Genomic DNA, 21,673 nt, shown 5'->3' with positions numbered 1-21,673 from the left:
TCACGTGACGTTACGTTAGTCTGCCAGTCATACTCATGTCATGACATGTAGCTTTCCGCTCAGACACATCTGTCCGTTAAAACAATGCATCGGACAGACATCTGTCCGTTCAATAATTCTGTCCATTTTCTGACGGATCAGTGTGGCCAAGGCCATAGCAGAAAGCTGGGAGAGCGATGCAAGGGCATATGGTAGCATTGGAAGCCTGTGTTTCATAGACTGTTTTTATGCTACTGCTCTAGCATGATATCTAGTAGGCAACAAAATGCATGTAGTGCGTTTAAAGCTACATTCAGTGATGTTTTTGTGTTACAATAAGTGTTAAATGGTTCTATATTCTGACAGCAATCACTGAAATATGTTTTTAGTTTTCTATTTTCAGACAGATTAGTAGAGTATGATGTGTACCTGCTGAAGAAGGCTGTAGTTACAGCCGAAACCGTTAGCAGGTAAACATCATACTCTACTAATTTGTCTGAAAATAAGAAAACTAAAAACATAATTTAAAAGAAGACAAAATGAACCTAATTAATTTAATCACTGAAATAGAGTGTTTGGTCAGTAACTTGGAACCCCTGTCCCCTATCTCTCTCCTGTGGACGTATCTCCGCAAACCATAACTCGTAGAGACTCACGGATGGCAGTGTTGGATTCGGGGTGAAAAAATATCGTCGTTTAGAGGCATTGGATAGTGGGAGGTCGACGCCATTTTTCTCCAATCAGAGAAATGTTGACATTTTCTTGGAAACGGAAGGTCAGATTGTGACGCCTTTAAACGACAATAAGTATTTTTCACCCCCTGAATCCAATGCCGCCATCTGTGAGTCTCTACGAGTTACGGTTGTAGAGATACATCCGCCCTGCCTGCAGGACTACAGGAGAGAGATAGAGGACAGGAGATACGTCCACCCAGCCTGCAGGACTACAGGAGACAGATAGAGGACAGGAGATACGTCCGCCCTGCCTGCAGGACTACAGGAGAGAGAGAGAGAGGACAGGAGATACGTCCGCCCAGCCTGCAGGACTACAAGAGAGAGATAGAGAGGACAGGAGATACGTCCGCCCTGCCTTCAGGGCTACAGGAGAGAGAGGACAGGAGATACGTCCGCCCTGCCTGCAGGACTACAGGAGAGAGAGGACAGGAGATAGGTCCGCCCTGCCTGCAGGACTACAGGAGAGAGAGGACAGGAGATACGTCCGCCCTGCCTGCAGGACTACAGGAGAGAGATAGAGGACAGGAGATACGTCCGCCCAGCCTGCAGGACTACAGGAGAGAGAGAGAGGACAGGAGATACGTCCGCCCAGCCTGCAGGACTACAGGAGAGAGATAGAGGACAGGAGATACGTCCGCCCTGCCTGCAGGACTACAGGAGAGAGATAGAGGACAGGAGATACGTCCGCCCAGCCTGCAGGACTACAGGAGAGAGATAGAGGACAGGAGATACGTCCGCCCTGCCTGCAGGACTACAGGAGAGAGATAGAGCACAGGAGATACGTCCGCCCTGCCTGCAGGACTACAGGAGAGAGATAGAGGACAGGAGATACGTCCGCCCAGCCTGCAGGACTACAGGAGAGAGATAGAGGACAGGAGATACGTCCGCCCTGCCTGCAGGACTACAGGAGACAGATAGAGGACAGGAGATACGTCCGCCCTGCCTGCAGGACTACAGGAGAGAGATAGAGGACAGGAGATACGTCCGCCCAGCCTGCAGGACTACAGGAGACAGATAGAGGACAGGAGATACGTCCGCCCAGCCTGCAGGACTACAGGAGAGAGATAGAGGACAGGAGATACGTCCACCCTGCCTGCAGGACTACAGGAGAGAGATAGAGGACAGGATATACGTCCACCCTGCCTGCAGGACTACAGGAGACAGATAGAGGACAGGAGATACGTCCACCCAGCCTGCAGGACTACAGGAGAGAGATAGATGACAGGAGATACGTCCGCCCTGCCTGCAGGACTACAGGAGAGAGATAGAGGACAGGAGATACGTCCACCCTGCCTGCAGGACTACAGGAGACAGATAGAGGACAGGAGATACGTCCAGCCAGCCTGCAGGACTACAGGAGAGAGATAGAGGACAGGAGATACGTCCACCCTGCCTGCAGGACTACAGGAGACAGATAGAGGACAGGAGATACGTCCACCCAGCCTGCAGGACTACAGGAGACAGATAGAGGACAGGAGATACGTCCACCCAGCCTGCAGGACTACAGGAGAGAGATAGAGGACAGGAGATACGTCCACTCTGCCTGCAGGACTACAGGAGACAGATAGAGGACAGGAGACACGTCCACCCAGCCTGCAGGACTACAGGAGACAGATAGAGGACAGGAGATACGTCCACCCAGCCTGCAGGACTACAGGAGAGAGATAGAGGACAGGAGATACGTCCACCCTGCCTGCAGGACTACAGGAGACAGATAGAGGACAGGAGATACGTCCACCCAGCCTGCAGGAATACAGGAGACAGATAGAGGACAGGAGATACGTCCACCCAGCCTGCAGGACTACAGGAGACAGATAGAGGACAGGAGATACGTCCGCCCTGCATGCAGGACTACAGGAGAGAGATAGAGGACAGGAGATACGTCCGCCCAGCCTGCAGGACTACAGGAGAGAGATAGAGGACAGGAGATACGTCCGCCCTGCATGCAGGACTACAGGAGAGAGATAGAGGACAGGAGATACGTCCGCCCAGCCTGCAGGACTACAGGAGAGAGAGGACAGGAGATACGTCCGCCCTGCCTGCAGGACTACAGGAGAGAGAGGACAGGAGATACGTCCGCCCAGCCTGCAGGACTACAGGAGAGAGAGAGAGAGGACAGGAGATACGTCCGCCCTGCCTGCAGGACTACAGGAGAGAGATAGAGGACACGAGATACGTCCACCCAGCCTGCAGGACTACAGGAGAGAGATAGAGGACAGGAGATACATCCACCCTGCCTGCAGGACTACAGGAGACAGATAGAGGACAGGAGATACGTCCGCCCTGCCTGCAGGACTACAGGAGAGAGAGAGAGGACAGGATATACGTCCGCCCTGCCTGCAGGACTACAGGAGAGAGAGAGAGGACAGCGGGGGGTTGGGGGTTTCAAGTCACTGACCAAACACTCTATTTCAGTGATTTCTGTCAGAATATAGAGCCATTTAACACTTATTTGAACACAAAAACATCACTGAATGCAGCTTTAATACACTAGATGTTGATTCAATATTAACATAATAAACTAGAAGTGCACTCTGAGAGCGCAGCCTTCTGCCAAGGCCAGTAGTCCAGTTTGCTTATGATATATGCACATTTCTGAGTCAGATCGGATCCGCTCCAAATGAAATGGGAAACCAATCAGGGTCAGTTCACAAATACTTCCACTTCACTTTCAACTGCAGGAGCTAAATCTATATTTGCAAAACTATTACACATATATGATTACAATATGTGGAGTTGTGAGTGATCCTCCTCATCAGCGTGTACTCTGTATATGAAGCTCTAAGTAATACATGAGTCAGTCCACACCCTTCTGCCCCCTCCACCTCCTCTCTCCTCTCTCCTCGTTAATTTCCCAGCACCATGAGTATCCATCCTGCAGTGTGACGAATAGAGAGCGAGAAATAATGAACCCACCTGAAATATATAGAATAAATATATCTACCAAGGGCGCTGTTGAGCTAGAGATGGAGTAGGACGCATGTGGTTTGAGCTCCTGCCGAACTTCTACTTTATTTACAATTAAGAAGCGCCCTGTATTACAAAACACTGAGAACTCGGCTCCGAATGGGTTCCTAACGTTAAACTACAGTCTATATGTAGCCGGATGGCCTCAAATACATATGACCTGCGTAAATATTCGTATAAACCAAGCAATAAGCCTACTAGGCCCGACGACGCCCCGACCTCGAGTTTCGCCAACACGCCAGCCAAGCCAGCCAAGATGACCCCGCCTCCGCCAGAGGAAAGGCTAAAGATGGACGCTGAAGCCTTGAAAAGAGACATTCTCCTCTCGCTAAAAGCGGACATCTCAGAGGTGATAAAGTCAGAACTGAAGAATGCACTTGCAGAAGACTTCAACTCCCTTAAAAGCGAGATGCAAGCTGTTCAAGTAGAAATAAAAAATAACACGATGGCGATTCACTCCGAGATCGATACAATGAAGACTACAATCAAAGACGTGGAAGGCGGATTAACTACGTGCTCAAACGAGGTGACAGCTTTGCAGACCACAGTATCCGACTTGAAAGCAGAGATGACGGGGCTTCGGGAGAAATGTGAGGATATGGAGGGGAGAATGAGAAGATGCAACATCAGGATCCTGGGGGTGGCCGAGACGAACGGATCAAGCGACACCGCGGCGGTCTCAAAGCTGCTGAAAGAAGCGCTACACCTGGATAAAGACGTGCTCGTGGACCGCTCACACAGGAGCTCGGCACCGAAGAGATCAGATGGGAAACCACGCGTCATCATTGCTAAGCTCCACTACTATCAGGACTGTGTCGAGGTACTGAGCCGTGCACGCACTCGTGCCCCACTCCGAGTCAGCGGGGACACAATTGCCATCTTCCCGGATTACACTACAAATGTCGCCAAAGCCAGAGCTGCGTTCACGGAGGTGAGGAAGCTGCTGAGTAACCGCCAGGGTGTCCGGTATGGTATACTGTTCCCAGCCAGACTGCGCATTACGCACAATGGAGAGGAGAAGGAATTCACAGATGCAGTCAAAGCGATGGCATACGTTAAGAAGAAGATTGTCACTTAAAGCGGAGGTCTGAGTGTGAGTATGAATGAGGGACTACGTTAACACATTGAGTGCCAGCGACGCCAAATGGCGTCAGGAGAAATTTACCGTAGGCTGCCAGCGACGCCAAATGGCGTCAATAACTCCAAATTCATATTTTGACGGGGGGATGTCGATCTAAGCCTCTTACATCGCCTCTTACAATATGGGAGCTATTGAATGTGTCTAACCTATTTTACAGAACCCTTAGGTGGCGACAGTGCCCTCCCGATTAGACAAAGGCCAGGAGAAAAGAGAGAAGAAGTCATGAGGAAACGGAAATCGCCATTGATATGCTTGAAGCATAACGTTACGTTAGCTGTGCCTGTGAACAGCAGTCATCTGCTGCCACAATTGAGCCCCATCCGTGTCCGCTGCGATAGTCCATCCATATGATTTAGTTGCCGACACGGCGACACCAGTGTCTTTCTGAAAAGTTACATTATTCTCAGCTGGGAGCCGAGGACACGCTGTAAAAAAGCGGGGGGAATGGGGGATGCAGGCAGCGGACTTTTCAGTGCAGATCAAACTCAGAGCAAACCCAGCAGAGACACTCGACTCCTCCCACCACGGGGGAGGAGGAGGAGGGGGGTGGGGCACGCAGGGCACTAACAGCATACAACCATTGACAGTACACACACACCCAGGCAGCAGCAGGCTCGATTTGTTCAACTCAAAGCAAAATTCATTCTGTCGCCTTTCTAACATAAAGATGTGATTATCTCAGAAACTAATTTCAGCATGCTCTTTTCGGTCGAAAACACTCTTTTTCAGAGGGGTGTATTTCCAAAATGGAACGGTTTATAAACACAGTTTTTTTTTTAAATGAAACAGAAGGGTTCAAAGTTTCATTGAGGCTATTGGTTGTCCATATAAGAGGAACACAAAAAATGATATGGCTATATTAAAATGCATTGCGGCCTATGTGGCACAGTACAGCAACCTTTTGCCCAAGGGCCGTGGCACTCAAAGTGTTAAGAAGAAGATTGTCCCTTAAAGCAGAGGTCTGAGTGTGAGTATGAATGAGGGACTGAGTTTTAGTTTAACTTACACAGTATTCAAAGTCAAAGCCTGCCCCATTGAAACAAACAAAAAAATAATAATCTGGTAATATGGGGAATTAACCTAAGCAGTGGAATGTTTTACCGTTTTTTGTTTTGCTTTGTTTTTTCTCTCTCTCTGACATATGGGGTAGGCTATCTATTTGTTTGTTTAAATATGATACTGTTAGTGTTAATGCTGCCACAGTTAGATTGGTTTTAATGCTTTTCTTCTTAAGGCATTTTTTTTGTCCCTTTAAACAGAGGTCTGGATGTGAATGAGAGACTGAGGTTTACTTATGCGATGTTTAAAGTTAAAGCCCACTCCATTGAAACAAATCTTCTTTGGTAATATGGTAAATTAGCCTAAGCAGTGGAATGTTTTCTTCTGTTTTTTGTTTGTTTTTTGTTTCCCTCTGACATGGGGTAGGCTATTTGTTTAAATATGATACTAATAGACTGCCAATGCTGAAACAGTTAATTTGTTTGTTTTTCTTTTTAAGGCAATTCTTTTGTTATGCAGGTCCTAATACAGTAGTAGTAATGTTCTTATCAAGGGCTTTAATGCCCGGTTACATTTCAAAACTAACTCGGATGTGACAAATTATCTCAGTTTTTGTTGTAGCTACCAGATTTTCAGTGGTGTAATTCTATATCATGACGCGCTATCTGAATCATTTTCATATACAGTAGGGGGGTTGGTGGGAGTTTGAGCAGTGGGCTCTATATAGTTCCCCAATATTAGTTTTACCTGCAGCTTATGGGTAGGAAGATAAGCTTAGGTCATGTCTCTGTCTTGTTTTTCTATTATTTTTACTCTCGCTCTCATTTTATTTATACTTTTTCTCTCTCCACTCATTCTGTTTACCTTCAAGTCATCATGTGCAATTCTACACTCAAGTCAATATGCTGTCTTGCTATGAAACTGTAATGGATTTACTAATATATATGACTACCAGGTCAATGTGTTCCACTACTATTTAAATACCAGTAATAGTTATGACAGATAACCCAATGATGCCAACACAAGATGGTCTAAATGATGGTGGAAGTAGAGGTCTTACATTAGCCAGCTGGAACGTGCGTGGTCTGAATAGTCCGATCAAAAGAGGGAAGGTTTTGGCTCATCTCAAGTCACTATCACCGGACATAATATTCTTACAGGAAACACATTTGAAAAATGACTCTCATACCAGGTTACGATGTAAATGGATAGGAAATATATATCACTCATCATTCCCTGCTAGAGCTAGGGGTACAGCAATTATGATACGGAAGAATATTCCCTTCATTCATGGCACCACAATATCCGATAAAGAAGGCCGTTATCTGATTGTAACTGGGGAAGTATACTCTACGCCTCTCACTTTACTGAACATATATGCACCCAATGTAGACAGCCCTTCATTCTTTAAAAAAGTGATGTCTCTCATACCAGATATGTCCCAAACAAATCTTATAATTGGAGGGGATTTCAACTGCATCTTGGATCCATACCTTGACAGGTCCTCTACTCGTAGAATGGAGAAAAGTAACTCAAGTATCTTCCTTAACACTTTCATCAATAATACTAACATGGCTGATGTCTGGAGAATTGCAAATCCAACTGGTAGAGAATATTCTTTTTACTCAGCAGCACATAACTCATACACCAGGATAGATTATTTTCTCATTGATGCAAAGCTGATGCCATATGCCACAAATGCAAAATATCATAACATTGTGATCTCGGATCACAGCCCTCTCACCTGCACTTTAGCTATTCAGAATATGGTGAGACCACAAATGAGCTGGAGATTAAATCCTATCTTGCTAACCGAAAAAGAGTTCTGTGAATATCTAAAAGCTCAAATCTCCTTTTATTTTGAAACTAATGACAATGCAGAGACTTCTCCTGCTATACTTTGGGAGGCATTTAAAGCCTTCATTAGAGGCTCTATTATTTCATTTGAAGCATTCAGAAGGAAGAAGAATAAAGCCAGATTACTAGAAATAGACAAACAAATTAGTATGCTAGATAAAGAGAATGCTCGAACACCATCTGTCGATTTACATAAAAGAATATCATCCCTAAAGTATGAATATAACAAGATACTCTCAGCAAAAGTTAGTAAAGCTTTTTTATACACCAAACAGAAGTATTTCGAGTTTAGTGATAAACCACACAGACTCTTAGCGCGGCAACTTAGAAAACAGCAAAATGATCGCACAATACACAAAATTAAATCAGATAAAGGGGAGGTTCTGATTAAACCTAAAGACATTAACACATTGAGTGCCAGCGACGCCAAATGGCGTCAATAACTCCAAATTCATATTTTGACGGGGGGATGTCGATCTAAGCCTCTTACATCGCCTCTTACAATATGGGAGCTATTGAATGTGTCTAACCTATTTTACAGAACCCTTAGGTGGCGACAGTGCCCTCCCGATTAGACAAAGGCCAGGAGAAAAGAGAGAAGAAGTCATGAGGAAACGGAATACGGAAATCGCATCGATATGCTTGAAGCATAACGTTAGCTGTGCCTGTGAACAGCAGTCATCTGCTGCCACAATTGAGCCCCATCCGTGTCCGCTGCGATAGTCCATCCATATGATTTAGTTGCCGACACGGCGACACCAGCGTCTTTCTGAAAAGTTACATTATTCTCAGCTGGGAGCCGAGGACACGCTGTAAAAAAGCGGGGGGATGCAGGCAGCGGACTTTTCAGTGCAGATCAAACTCAGAGCAAACCGCAGCAGAGACACTCGACTCCTCCCACCACGGAGGAGGAGGAGGAGGGGGGTGGGGCACGCAGGGCACTAGTACAGCATACAACCATTGACAGTACACACTAGGGATGTTCATCAATTATCGAAAATCGATAATCGATCGTTAAGGATTGGAATCGATCCTGTGGCATTTGGATCGATTTTTTAATTATTAAATTTTTTTTTTTTTTTTTTTTTTTTTTTTTTTTGACTAGGTTTGGGTGGAATTCGTTCCTCTTCGCCCCACTCCATTGCACAGCCGACTAACGTGAGGTGGAGCTTCATATAGTCTCTAGTTTTCTGGCTGGGCACGGGCCTTTGTGCCAACAAAACTGTTTTAAACATGGGAAATTCACACCGGCATGCGCCGGGGACAGCAGTGTTGGAGAGGAGACACATTGAAATAAAGAGTTCATTGAGGAGAACACGTTGTCTTTCGTATTTTCTGCCATAGGCATTCATTTTGTAAAAAAAAAAAATGAAAAAAATTGAAAATATTGAAAATTTTCTAAGTATTAATAAAATCGATGATCGATAATTGATCGTTAATATTCACCGATTATCGATTTTGGAAAATTTTCAAAATGAACATCCCTAGTACACACACACCCAGGCAGCAGCAGGCTCGATGTTGGCCTATGTTTACATAAAGTTGTCTTGATTTCCAACTATTTTGAAGGTCCATGTGAAGAAGATAAAACAGTGCAGGACATGTTGTGTTTTGAATATTGTTATTATGTTACACATCAAATGAAAGCTTTCAATGTGTAGTTTCATAAAAATAAAAATAAAGGTGATATCTTGTTTCCCTATGTAAATAGAGACTTCAATATCCAGCATGACCCCATGAAAGTGAACATTTTGATGTTAGACCAAGCTGTTTACTAATATTTGTAGAAAATAAACAAAACATTCTTTTGACATACTTTTTCCCGCAGGTAAACTAGACATTCTAACCTTTCATTTCAGCTATAGCATTTTGTTCAACTCAAAGCAGAATTCATTCTGTCGCCTTTCTAACATAAAGATGTGATTATCTCAGAAACTAATTTCAGCATGCTCTTTTCGGTCGAAAACACTCTTTTTCAGAGGGGTGTATTTCCAAAATGGAACGGTTTATAAACACAGTTTTTTTTTTATGAAACAGAAGGGTTCAAAGTTTCATTGAGGCTATTGGTTGTCCATATAAGAGGAACACAAAAAATGATATGGCTATATTAAAATGCATTGCGGCCTATGTGGCACAGTACAGCAACCTTTTGCCCAAGGGCCGTGGCACTCAAAGTGTTAATGACCGATTTCTAGAATTCTATAAAAACCTATATACATCCAACAAAAATGTAGACTACGCTGCTATGCAAAATTTCTTAGATAAATGCAATCTCCCCCAATTAGATGAAGAAGAGTCAGCTCAGCTGGACTCTGAAATTTTGGTTGAGGAAATTCAAAGGGCCATCACTTCAATCAAAAATAATAAAGCCCCCGGCCCTGATGGCCTCTCAGGCGAGCTGTATAAAAAGTTTAATGACATTCTCTGTCCATACTTACATAAGATGTTCACTCAAGCTAACAATGATGGTGTTCTCCAACATTAGTAGAAGCAGTCATAACAGTGATATATAAAAAAGATAAACACCCAGAGGAAGTGGGCTCTTATCGTCCAATTTCCCTGCTCAACCAAGATGGAAAGTTGTTTTCCAAAGTCCTGGCCAACAGAGTGAACCCCCTTTTAGATAAATTAATACATCCAGATCAGACTGGTTTTATACCAAATAGAAATTCATTTTTCAATCTCAGACGGCTTTTCAATATTATGTACTCTACTGATAGACCAAAAGAAGAGCTCGCTATTCTGGCACTCGACGCAGAAAAGGCATTTGACCAAGTTGAATGGCCCTATTTGTTTGAAGTTTTGAAAAGATTTAAATTCGGGCAAAAATTAATCTCAATGGTCAAGCTCCTCTATAACAATCCTTGTGCACAAATCCTCACAAATCAAATACTGTCCCCCCGTTTCAATCTACATAGAGATACAAGACAAGGTTGCCCTTTGTCTCCCTTGATCTTCGCCCTCGTAATCGAACCTCTTGCTGAGAGTATCCGCACAGATCCTCTAATTTATGGTTATGTATCAGAAAAATGTACAAGTAAAATATCATTATATGCTGATGATGTTCTATTATATATTACTCAGCCAGAAGCCACTATTACAAAGATACTAGAGAAAATTAACACATTTGGGACTTTCTCTGGATATAGGATAAATTGGAATAAAAGCGAATTAATGCCCATATATATACAGGATGGCTCTTGGTTACAGAACCTCCCTTTTAAAATATCTCCAGAGAAATTTACATATTTAGGAATTAAGATTACGAAACATCACAACTTGCTATTCAAGGCAAATTTTCCTCCATTATTGTCTAAATTGCAGCTGAATATACAATTTTGGAGGACTCTTCCAATATCGCTACTGGGCAGAGTCAATGCCATCAAAATGGTCTTTTTACCCCAACTATTGTACTTATTTCAGAATATTCCGTGTTTCTTGCCAAGTCATTCTTTAAACAATTAGATTCAATTATAAACCCATTTTTGTGGGACTTCAAAACACATAGAATTGGCAAGAGGCATCTCTGCAAATCTAAAAGAGAGGGGGGTCTAGCACTCCCAAATTTTATATCTTATTACTGGGCTTCAAACATTAGGATTATGACATACTGGCTAGATGACACAGCAACTCCACCAAGCTGGCTTCAGATGGAACAAGAAGCGTGTCGACCCTACACGATAGGGGCCATCCTTCTGTCACCCTCCACTATTGAAAAGTCTTTATATAATAGCAATGTAGTGATTCATAGTACTCTGCGCATTTGGAAACAAATTAAAGCACACTTCAATCTAGCTCCCATATCTTATGCTCTACCTATTGTTGGAAACCCTACTTTTCCACCATCTAATCTAGATGATACTTTTAAACTCTGGAAGGGGGCAGGCATTCACACAATAGGAGACTTGTACATTGGAGACACATTTGCCTCCCTTGCACAAATACAGAGTAAATATAAATTACCAGGAAACAACCTCCTTAGATATCTGCAAATAAGAGACTGTGTAAGGAAACACATACAAAACTTTGAAACCTTTAGAGGCTCTAGTCTCGATGTATGTCTTTGACTCCCGTCATGCTCAGTAAAAGCTATATCGTACATATATGACACTTTACAGTCTCTTAACCCAGTTGATTCCACTCAAATAAAGATAAAGTGGGAGGAGGAAATGGGCACTGAGATCTCGGACAGTCTATGGGAGGGAGGTTTGGAGCACATCCATCAATGCTCTAATAATGAAAGACACCGTTTAATTCAATTTAAAATTTTGCACCGTCTTCATTACTCCAAGGAGAGATTACATAAAATATATCCTGAGATATCCCCGACATGTGACAGATGCCTCTCAGCAGACGATACACTGCTACATAGTTTTGTTGATTGTCCCAAAGTTCAGGCTTATTGGATCAAGGTTTTCAAATCATTATCTGAAATACTACAAATCCAGTTAGAATCAGGCCCATTTATTGTTATTCTAGGAGTGTCTGATGATACTACGAAATTGACCAATGCCCAGCAATGCTTCGTATCCTATAGTCTCATCACTGCAAGGAGACTGCTCCTCATGCACTGGAAAAAAAAAGGAAGCCCCTACCACAAAGATGTGGCTTAACGACCTTACGAGCACACTCCACTTAGAAAGAATAAGGTACACTCTTATGGACAAACTTCCATATTTTGATAAGGTGTGGTCGCCTCTAATTCAGTATCTTGCACTTGTAAAATAAAATTGGCACTTTTCTCTCAATATCAACAAAATGACCTTTTGACAATAGAATAGGGTGGGGTTAGAGGAGAGTCAGGAATAGAACTGAGAAACTAAAGTTAATGGAGAGCTTTTTCTTTTCTTTTCTCTTTATTTTCTTCTTTTTCTTTAATGTTTTGTATCTGTATGTATGTGTACATGTTCAAAGTAAAAAAAAGAGCATTTCATGGTCGAACCTATATCTGTACAAGTGGAATAGAATATACTGTATGTACATAGTATATCATATATATTGTCAAGCTCAAATAAAACATATTTGAAACAAATATATTATCTACCAAGAAATACCAGCTGAAAAACCTTTTTTTACTCTTTTACTCCTACAATGTACTCTGCTGAAAAATGGCCTAGATCTAAGACCAAACACTATGAAATGTGCAAAAACCCCAAGAATTGACACCTAAGATCTTGCCCTTAAATAAGATATGATCATGCATAATTCTTCTTTTTATAGGCAACAGTGACAACCGCTGACGAGAGGGACAAAGTGATCGCATTTGACAGAGGCAACGTGATGTTTGTTTTCAACTTCCACCCGAGCAACAGCTACACCGACTACCGTGTGGCAACACCCGCGCCCGGCAGGTATCCTTTGACTTGAACCTGAAATATTCTCTTTTTTTCCACCTCTCCGTTTATGGTAAGAGAGAGAAAGCGAGAGGGATGCAATACAACACTGTGTACAACATTAGTGCGATATTAGTGCCTCCTCTGATGCATGTGACTACCAGCCGCTTCTTTTCACCTGACAGCGAGGGGTTTCACCGGGAGGACGTAGCACTTGTGGAGGAACATGTTATTCCCCCCATTTCCCCTCCCTGCTGAACATGTGCAGTCGCAGGCCACTTCTTTTCGCCTAACAGCGAGGAGTTTCACCGGCAGGACGTAGCACGTGGGAGGATCACACTATTTCCCCCACTTCCCCTCCCCCCCCCGAACACCCCGACTGACCAGAGGAGGCGCTATTGCAGCGACCAGGACTCATAACCCACCGGCTTCCCACCCGCAGACACAGACAGTTGTGTCTGTAGGAACGTCTGACCAAGCTGGAAGCACGGCTGCTGGGAATTGAACCTGTGTCACTGTGGTGGTATAGGCGAGTGCTTTTACCTCTACACCAGTGTTTCTCAAATGGGGGTCCGCGGAAAGTTTTCAGGTAAAAAAAAATAAATGTATATAATAATAATTAAAAAATAAAATGCTACATGTTTCTTATTCCTTCTCAAACTACTTCCTACATGGTGCTAGTCTATCAAAATATCTTGGCTGTCATTGATTGTGTTGCATAGTGGTTTTCTGTACTGTTGACAAATTGTGATATTGTAAGTCTCTTAGGACAAGTAAACAAAAGCATCTGCTAAATGACGTAATGTAAATGTAATGTAATAAAAAAAATATATATATATTTTTTTGCAAAATCTTCATAGTTCAACGAAAATAGTTTATGCTTTAAATCTAAAATGGCTCATGGATTACATTCTAATAACAAACCTATCAAATTAAAAGTCAAGCACGTTACCGTGGAAACAATTAAGCTTAGCCCAAAATCACAAATCAGAATGAGGGGGTCCCCGGTATATTTTCTATCTTTTAAGGGGTCCTTGGCTGAAAAACATTTGAGAACCTCTGCTCTACACTACACAGACACCTCTTAGTCCGATAACTTGGATGACTTTCACAAGTCATCCTGAAGTGGGATCATCCAATTTCAGAAAGTAAGAAACTCTCTCCTCTCCTCTCCACTCTTGTTTTTTTTTTACCCTCTTCCTCTAACCTTTCTTCTCTTCTCCTCTCCTCTCCTCTCCTCTCCTCTCCTCTCCTCTCCTCTCCTCTCCTCTCCTCTCCTCTCCTCTCTCACGCTGCCTGTGGCCCTGCAGCAGCAGCAGTTTGTGTTGCCACAAACACACAGAGAGCAGGCAGGAGAAACCCACCATGACAGGCAGATAACAATGCTGCAACACCACACTAATTGGCCTGGGGCTCACAGGGAGAGTTCGCTGCTCGCACGCCTGGTATTTCGGGATGTGAGAGCAGAAGGAGGGTAGGTAGGAACAGGGGGGCGTGCGCGGTGGAGGGAGGAAGAGGCAAGTATTGTCAGTTTTGATTATGGATGAGTTGTGCTATGAGTTGAGCTAGGAGGACATGTTTTTGGGGAAGTGGAAAGAATTGTTGGTGTGTGTGTGTGTGTGTGTGTGTGTGTGTGAGTGTGTACGGAGTGCGAGTTGAGGTGGCTCTAGCACTCTGTATGGTCTGCACTTCCATTTGTGCGGGGCTGGGTGGGGTATCTCTCCGCCCGCCTGCGACAGCAGGTCCTTCCGACGTGGCAGCAGCCACAGAGGACCTCTGGTCAGAGTGATCAGATCCGCAAACCAGACCTGCGACGGCCAGTGCGGGGCTACCAGGATGATCTGTAGCCCCTGCTGTCTCACCCTGGCCGGCACCTGGGGAATCAGTGCGATTTGGCGGAACGCACAGAGGGCCGCCCTCTGCCAGACGTGCGCCAACGCCTCGTGGCCCAGCGGTGGGATAATCCGCGAGGATGGAAAACCACTGGGGGCAATGGTGTGCGAGCCGCGACGCGAAGAGATCGACGCTGGCTCGACCGAACTTGGCCCAGATCTGTTCCACCACCTGTGGGTGGAGAACCCATTCTGAGTCGCCCTCTGAGAGCCAACAGTGGTCCGTCCACACTTCCAAGGCTTGGTGAGCGCGGTCCGACAGCGTAAGGATGCGGGACCGATGTATCACTGGGTCCGAGCGATGACCAAGGAACCATCTCTGGAAGGGGCGCATGTGTAGCAGCCCCAGAGGAATCGCGGTGGTCGCCGCGGCCATAAGGCCCAGTAGCACGGAGCACTGGTGAACGGAGATCGTGCGTGCGCGACGCCGAGTCTCCGAAGGTTGTCCAGCCTCTCCGGAGAGAGGTGGGCGCGCATTGAGAGGGAGTCTAGCTCCAGGCCTTCCAGACCCAGGATGGTCGTGACCTGTCGAGGCACAAGGGCGCTCTTGCGCCAGTTTATGAGGAACCCCAAGGCCTGGAGGTGGGAAGTCACCACCTCGGTGTGCGCGGACACCGTCTCGCTCGAGCTCGCCGCTATCAGGGCGTCGTCGAGGTAGACGTAAACGCGGATCCCCATCTCTCGGAGAGCAGAGCCAGCGCTGTGTTGACGCAGACGGTGAAAGTCCTGGGACTTAGAGACAGGCCAAAGGGGAGTACCCAGTACTCGTAGGACGCTCCCCGAAAGGAGAACCGGAGGTACCTCCTGTGCCTTTCCACGATGGAAACGTGGAAGAAGGCGTCCTTTAGGTCAACAGACGTGAAGAAGTCCTCGGGTCTGATCGCTCTGAACAGCGTGGGGGGGTGAACACATTGTGATTAACAGACACTGCCTACAAATCATAACTAATAGACAGACACCGCCTAGACCACCTAGGCAATTTGAATGATGATGATGACGACGACCACATGTGATTCTCACACACCCTTTGAACTGCAAAACCACCACCGCGAAGCCATGACCTCGGTCCAAGCCGAAAGCCGAGCCACGGAGCTGAGCGGAGCCAGTGTACCGTGCCAGAGCTTCACGCCCACGCCAAACCGGGCAGCGGGAGACAAGAAGATATAGAAATGTGAGTTAATCAAACTTAACCACTACTAGACAGAGTTAACTTACATACACATAGTGAATAAGTCACACAATCAATGTAATACACGTAGGGCCAGACTGTAGCGTTACAGAGCTAACTTGGGGGTTAGGCTGATTAGCAGCCATAAGAACAGACCCTAGACATTAAATATTCTTAAATTAGTACACCACGCCTACTAGGCCTTTTTGTAACAACAGCATAAGCTAACAAAACATTTACAGTAAATGTTTTGTTAGTTTTTGTATTTTGCACCATATGCTTTTATTGTATAGTCTGTCTGAAACCAGGTTTTTAATCTCAATGGGACATCCTGTTTAAGTAATGCGGGAAATACACTAGCCGACTTTGAAATTATGAAAAGACTGTGGGAGTTTACACTACACGACTTGTTCATTAAGACTTTTTATCACGACTGAAAAACTCACTGACTATGCGCCCAGCAAACTCACGTCTTTCAAGTTATAAGACAGTATCGTCTTGAACCCACAACACAAAGAAGCAGCAAACTGACGTGACCATACTAACCATACGGAAGCTAGACATCATTTTAGTTTCAAAATAAAAGTGCCAATGTATTACTGCATGACTCACTATGGGCTAAAATGTACTTTTCGAAGCCACAACATTACGTTAATTTAAAACAGGTTTCTGTGAAAATGTGTTCTTTATTTCCTCTTTGGTACTTGGGATATTTCGGATCACACACACAAAACGGTTGCAATGGTATACTTTTATTTTGAAATTCGTAACGGGAAGTTTCGGTTTTATTCTTTCTGACTTAACCGTGAGCAACCGGCATATCGTCTTTGCTTCCCTCATTCACGTGTGCCTTGGTATCAGAAATATCTATTGTATGAAGAGCTATTTGACTGCTTTTGGCTAATTGCCTCCTAGTTTTTCATTGGATATTGACGGGATTCCACATGCACGTGTGAGTTGAGTTGAGTTGAGTTGAGTCGGGTCGGGTCGTTGATCAGTTTACACTACAAGAGAAATTCAAACATGTTTGATATAATCGTTGTGGCTCCGACTGGCTCTGACTGGCGTCGGGAGGCAGTTTACACTTGACGATTAGAAATCTGTAACCATAATACACTAACAGATTTTGCTGCTAATTGGCATAACAGCTGCCCACAACAACTGCAGACTACAGTCAACAAAGACAGACTGAGCCCAACTGGAAATCCTATGTAAAATCGGAGGGAAACTCTTGTAGTGTATTTTAGGTATTGTAGCGATCCAGGTAATCGCAGGTATTGTGGTGGTTCCGTGTTAGCTAGGAACTAATGTGTGTGGGTGTGTTCCTAGGGGGAAGGGGGTATATGGGACCAGCGGCCGCGTGGCGGAAGTCAGTCAAGCTATGTGAGCGAGCTGACCGGGTGTGTTTAGAGCTAGCAGCAAGGCTACCGCTGGAAGCTAGGAGAATGAGCCTGTGAATAAAGAACCCTGTACCAACTACAAGTCTCCGGTTCCTTGGCAAATACACGATTCGCTACAGTATGAAGGTTAAATCAAATAAATACAAATTGGTCTCAACAGTAGGATAAGAATGAAAGTACAGAAACCAGGTTGTACCATGATCTACCATCAATCATAGGCTAAAGGGACAGGTGACCTTTCTGACTTGAAACGGCTCACCCAGCCGGTCACAACTCAAATTGTATTTGCAGAGAATATAAGCGTACATATGTAGCACAATAATAAACAAGAGCTGAGTGTGTGGATGGGTCCAATACAGAGTTCAACAATAAGGTTTGCTCAATGGCCTGGGGCCAGTGAGACGCTGACCTGGACCAATTGTCCCCTCAGTCTGGAAAATAAGCTTGTGATCTTGGTATTTCTCACCTGTGGTGATAGCCTATTATATTTACTCTCTGCTCTGCCCTGGGCCTTCTCTCTCTGTCTCTCTCTTCTGTTGTGATCTTTTTCTGACCAATCCCATTGGACGCCACCTCGGTTTATCAGGGATCTGGCAACGACAGGAGAAAATGTGGATTTGTTTGTCAGGGAAGCAACTGTGTCCTTGTGCTAAAGATGCTGAATCATTCCTGTTGGAACCGTTTCTCAATGATTTCCAAGTATGGCAGATGAAGCTGACTCATTTCTATAAAAATCAATATGTAGAAGGGCCAGTTTATACTTTTAAATTTGACAGAGTTGATAAAAAAAATCATGCATTTCACATTTATTCACAATCATTTACAGAGCGTTGCTCCGGTATATTATTAGCTGTCAATATCATACATTAAAAAAGTACCGGTAATTGGATTCATTTTACCTGCTGGGCCAGTAAAATATTCTTGGGGCAGGTAGAAAGAAAGTCTTGTTTTTGGACCCATTAGACTTGAAGGCTTGGATGTGGTTGCATTACTTATGCAGTCTAATGTAGCCTATGTTTTTACTCCAAAAGATGGAGAAGAAAAGATTTAATTGAAGCTGGAGCCAGAGGGCAGATGCAAGACACGGCCTTCAGGGGGCAAAATTTCATTAACAAGCATCTTCTGAAACACACGGATATAATAGGCTTCTTACAGCGGCACAGCACACACAAAACATCCACATTTACTCATTCATCTTTCAAAGACTTTAAATTGAAAAGGACATCATCGCTTCTTACCGCATTCGATTTCGAAAAACACCCACAAACAACATGCACGTGAGCGCGCGCACACACACACACACACACACACACACACACACACACACACACACACACAATCATACTGGAGGAAGATTAATTGAAAGATAGAGATGCATTCCTTTGTGATGTGGAAAAAGCATTCGTCAAAACTGAGTGGAGACAGTGGGAGTAATAGAATTTTAATGGATTCCGTTCTCCCACTACTTAGGAAAGTTTCAAATTTATTTTTATTTACATAAAAATGCATTGGAATTCTTGATCACGAGCCTTGCATCATTCATTAAAAAAACTAAAATAACATGAGAAACATGGTAGAAAACGGACAGAGACACATAAACAAAATAAAAGCATGATAAAACATATCTCACAGATGGCAAATCTGTTCCAATATCAATTATACATCGTGTGAGGAGGCTTTCAACAGTGAATGTGTCAAAATGAACTAGGTCAGACTTCTTCAGACATCTAAAAAGAGAGAGAGAGACCTTCTTGGCAGCAGCAACACAGTAAAGTGACCATCTGAGGTCTGTGGATATCTGTACCCTAATCCATTATTTCTACATCCACACCATTGATGTTAATAGGAGTGTACTCCCCCATTTGTCTTGAAATCAAGAATGATTTGTCTTGGTGACATTTAAATCAAGTTTATTGCCAGAGCACCACTCTATCAAATGTGTATGCTTGCATTTGATAAATAATGCATTATGTACAATATATCACTTATTTGGTGGTATATGTATTGTATATCATTAAAGCCCCAATATGTAACGTTGTTGTACATTAATATAACAGCTTTTAAATCATTTTGATAGTATAGAGACACTGCAGAGCGCATCATCATTCAGAAACCACGCCCAAAACTGGGGGAAACAAAAACCCCAATCCTGGCGTTCTCCTATATCGCGTGCATGGTCGCTTGTTGCACACAAAGTCAAGTCAAGTCAAGTCAAGTTTATTTGTATAGCACATTTCATACACAGAGGCAATTCAAAGTGCTTCACATAAAATGGTTGACAGGAAAATAAAAGAAAAGAAGAGAGTAAAACGGACATTTAAAAGCATCACAACAACTTTAAAAAAAAGAGTATAAAAAGTGTATTACAGGAAAATAAACGAAAAGAAGAAATAAAATGGACATTTAAAAGCATCACAACAAAACTTAAAAAAAAAAGAGTATAAAAAAGTGCAATAGGCAGCAGGCGCAGCAGTTGCAGAAAGAGCTAAAACTTATAGAGGACTCATTGGGTTTGCATAGTAGCTGTCAGCAGTTAAAAGCGACGGTAAACATAAAAGTCTTTAGTCTATTTTTAAAAGTAAGTAAGGTTGGGGCAGATCTGAGGTCTTCAGGCAATTTGTTCCAGCTAGCAGAAGCATAGTGGGTAAATGCAGCCTTCCCGTGATTTGATTTGATCCTAGGGACAGTTAATAAGCTGGACCCTGTTGACCTAAGAGTTCTAGACGATTCGTAGCGTGGGAGCAATTCAGCTATGTATTTTGGGCCTAGGCCATTAAGTGATTTATAGACTAATAACAGTATTTTAAAATCTATTCTCTGACACACTGGCAACCAATGTAAGGACTTAAGAACTGGAGTGATATGATCAGCTTTCTTAGTCTTCGTTAGTACTCTAGTACAAAGATCATATATACAGAAGATGAACACTCCAACTTACTTCCTTGACAGCTAGATCCACATTTTTCTTCTCGCCAATTCTCAATGGCTTCCTGGTTTTGCTCGGGAGTAAAAAACTTTAATTGGCGATTTTTTACATTTGTTGTCTGCGCAGCCCACCACACAACAGCTTTTAGCTATGTTTAATTCAAGGAAAATGATGCTGGTGTATGGGGGTGAATGGAGCGCTTTCCCCCGTGATGGGCGTGGCCTATTTCATGCAGTGTCTCTATACTGACTTCTAATAAGGGAGTGTAGCGACTACTATCAAAAAAGTCCGCTACAGAGGCTGAGTAGGCTCTTACTGTGACGCGTTCAAATAAATCCATGTTTGAGTTCAGATACGTTTTAGACAGTTTATTAAATGAAAGAATAACAGGCAAAGCACTGAGATAATAAAGCAAATAGTGAAACAACGACGGTCAACAGAAAATATCGGAGCCAAACTCACCCTCTAACATCAAGCCAGACGCCCAACTGCTGAACAGGTAAGTACTGAATGAATGAATGAAACCACACCCCGTGTCAACGTGAAACCACACCCCCTGTGCCAATTGACCAATTACAAGCGATAATGGCTATCAATGAACGTATGCAGCTCAAACATTACGTCATGTCAAACAAAATAAACAACATAGGCAATATAGATATTATGGCTTCTACAGGGAGAATAGCGCCAAAAACATTCCACTGGGCGCTGAATGCCTGTTTCCTGCACCATGTCACTTCGAGGCTCCGTCCCAGAGCATGTCACGTTGTCTGCTGCAGCTCCTTCAGATTAAAAGTTTTCCGCTGACAAACTAACGGGACACTTTTATAGTGAAGTACGGATAGGAAGTGAAACGTGTTAGAAAGGTTAGCAAAGTAAACAGTACGAGCAGAAATAGTAAAATAAGGCTGATATATGAACGTTCAAACAGGGAAGTGTAGCATTTATTAGCATCTGGATTTACTGTACCACTTGTGGCAGCAGAGGCCGCCTTTGCTGCTGCTCAGCAGAAGACTACACGTTGGGGCTTTAACCTATAGTCACCCCTCAGCCCAGCGTGGAGGGTTGTGATGCTGTGGACAATCAGGGGAGTTGTTGATTTTGAGAATAACTTCAGCCATAGATAACAGATACAAGTGTTATACCAATATGTTTCATAGGCTGCTTTAGAATATTGTGTTTGCGCTTTTATAACTATAGAATATGCTGTCTGCTACAATATATGACCCAATCATGCAGTATTGCACTTTATCATTTGGCTTTTTCTTCCTACCGGC

The 21,673-nt window shown here is 43.7% G+C and overlaps 1 protein-coding gene across 1 annotated transcript in view; it reads left to right on the top strand.

The window, feature by feature from the left end:
- Window positions 1-21,673, top strand: part of gbe1a (glucan (1,4-alpha-), branching enzyme 1a) — a 308,612-nt gene that overhangs the window by 251,272 nt on the left and 35,667 nt on the right. Inside the window, exon 14 of the mRNA XM_083635195.1 lies at window positions 12,898-13,028. Within this exon, the coding sequence (XP_083491321.1) occupies window positions 12,898-13,028 (131 nt within the window). The remainder of the gene's footprint in view (window positions 1-12,897; window positions 13,029-21,673) is intronic.

This window comes from Poromitra crassiceps, assembly GCF_964638095.1.
Source record: "Poromitra crassiceps genome assembly, chromosome: 1".
Classification (NCBI taxonomy): Eukaryota; Metazoa; Chordata; class Actinopteri; order Beryciformes; family Melamphaidae; genus Poromitra; species Poromitra crassiceps.
This window is presented reverse-complemented; position numbering and strand designations above follow the sequence as displayed.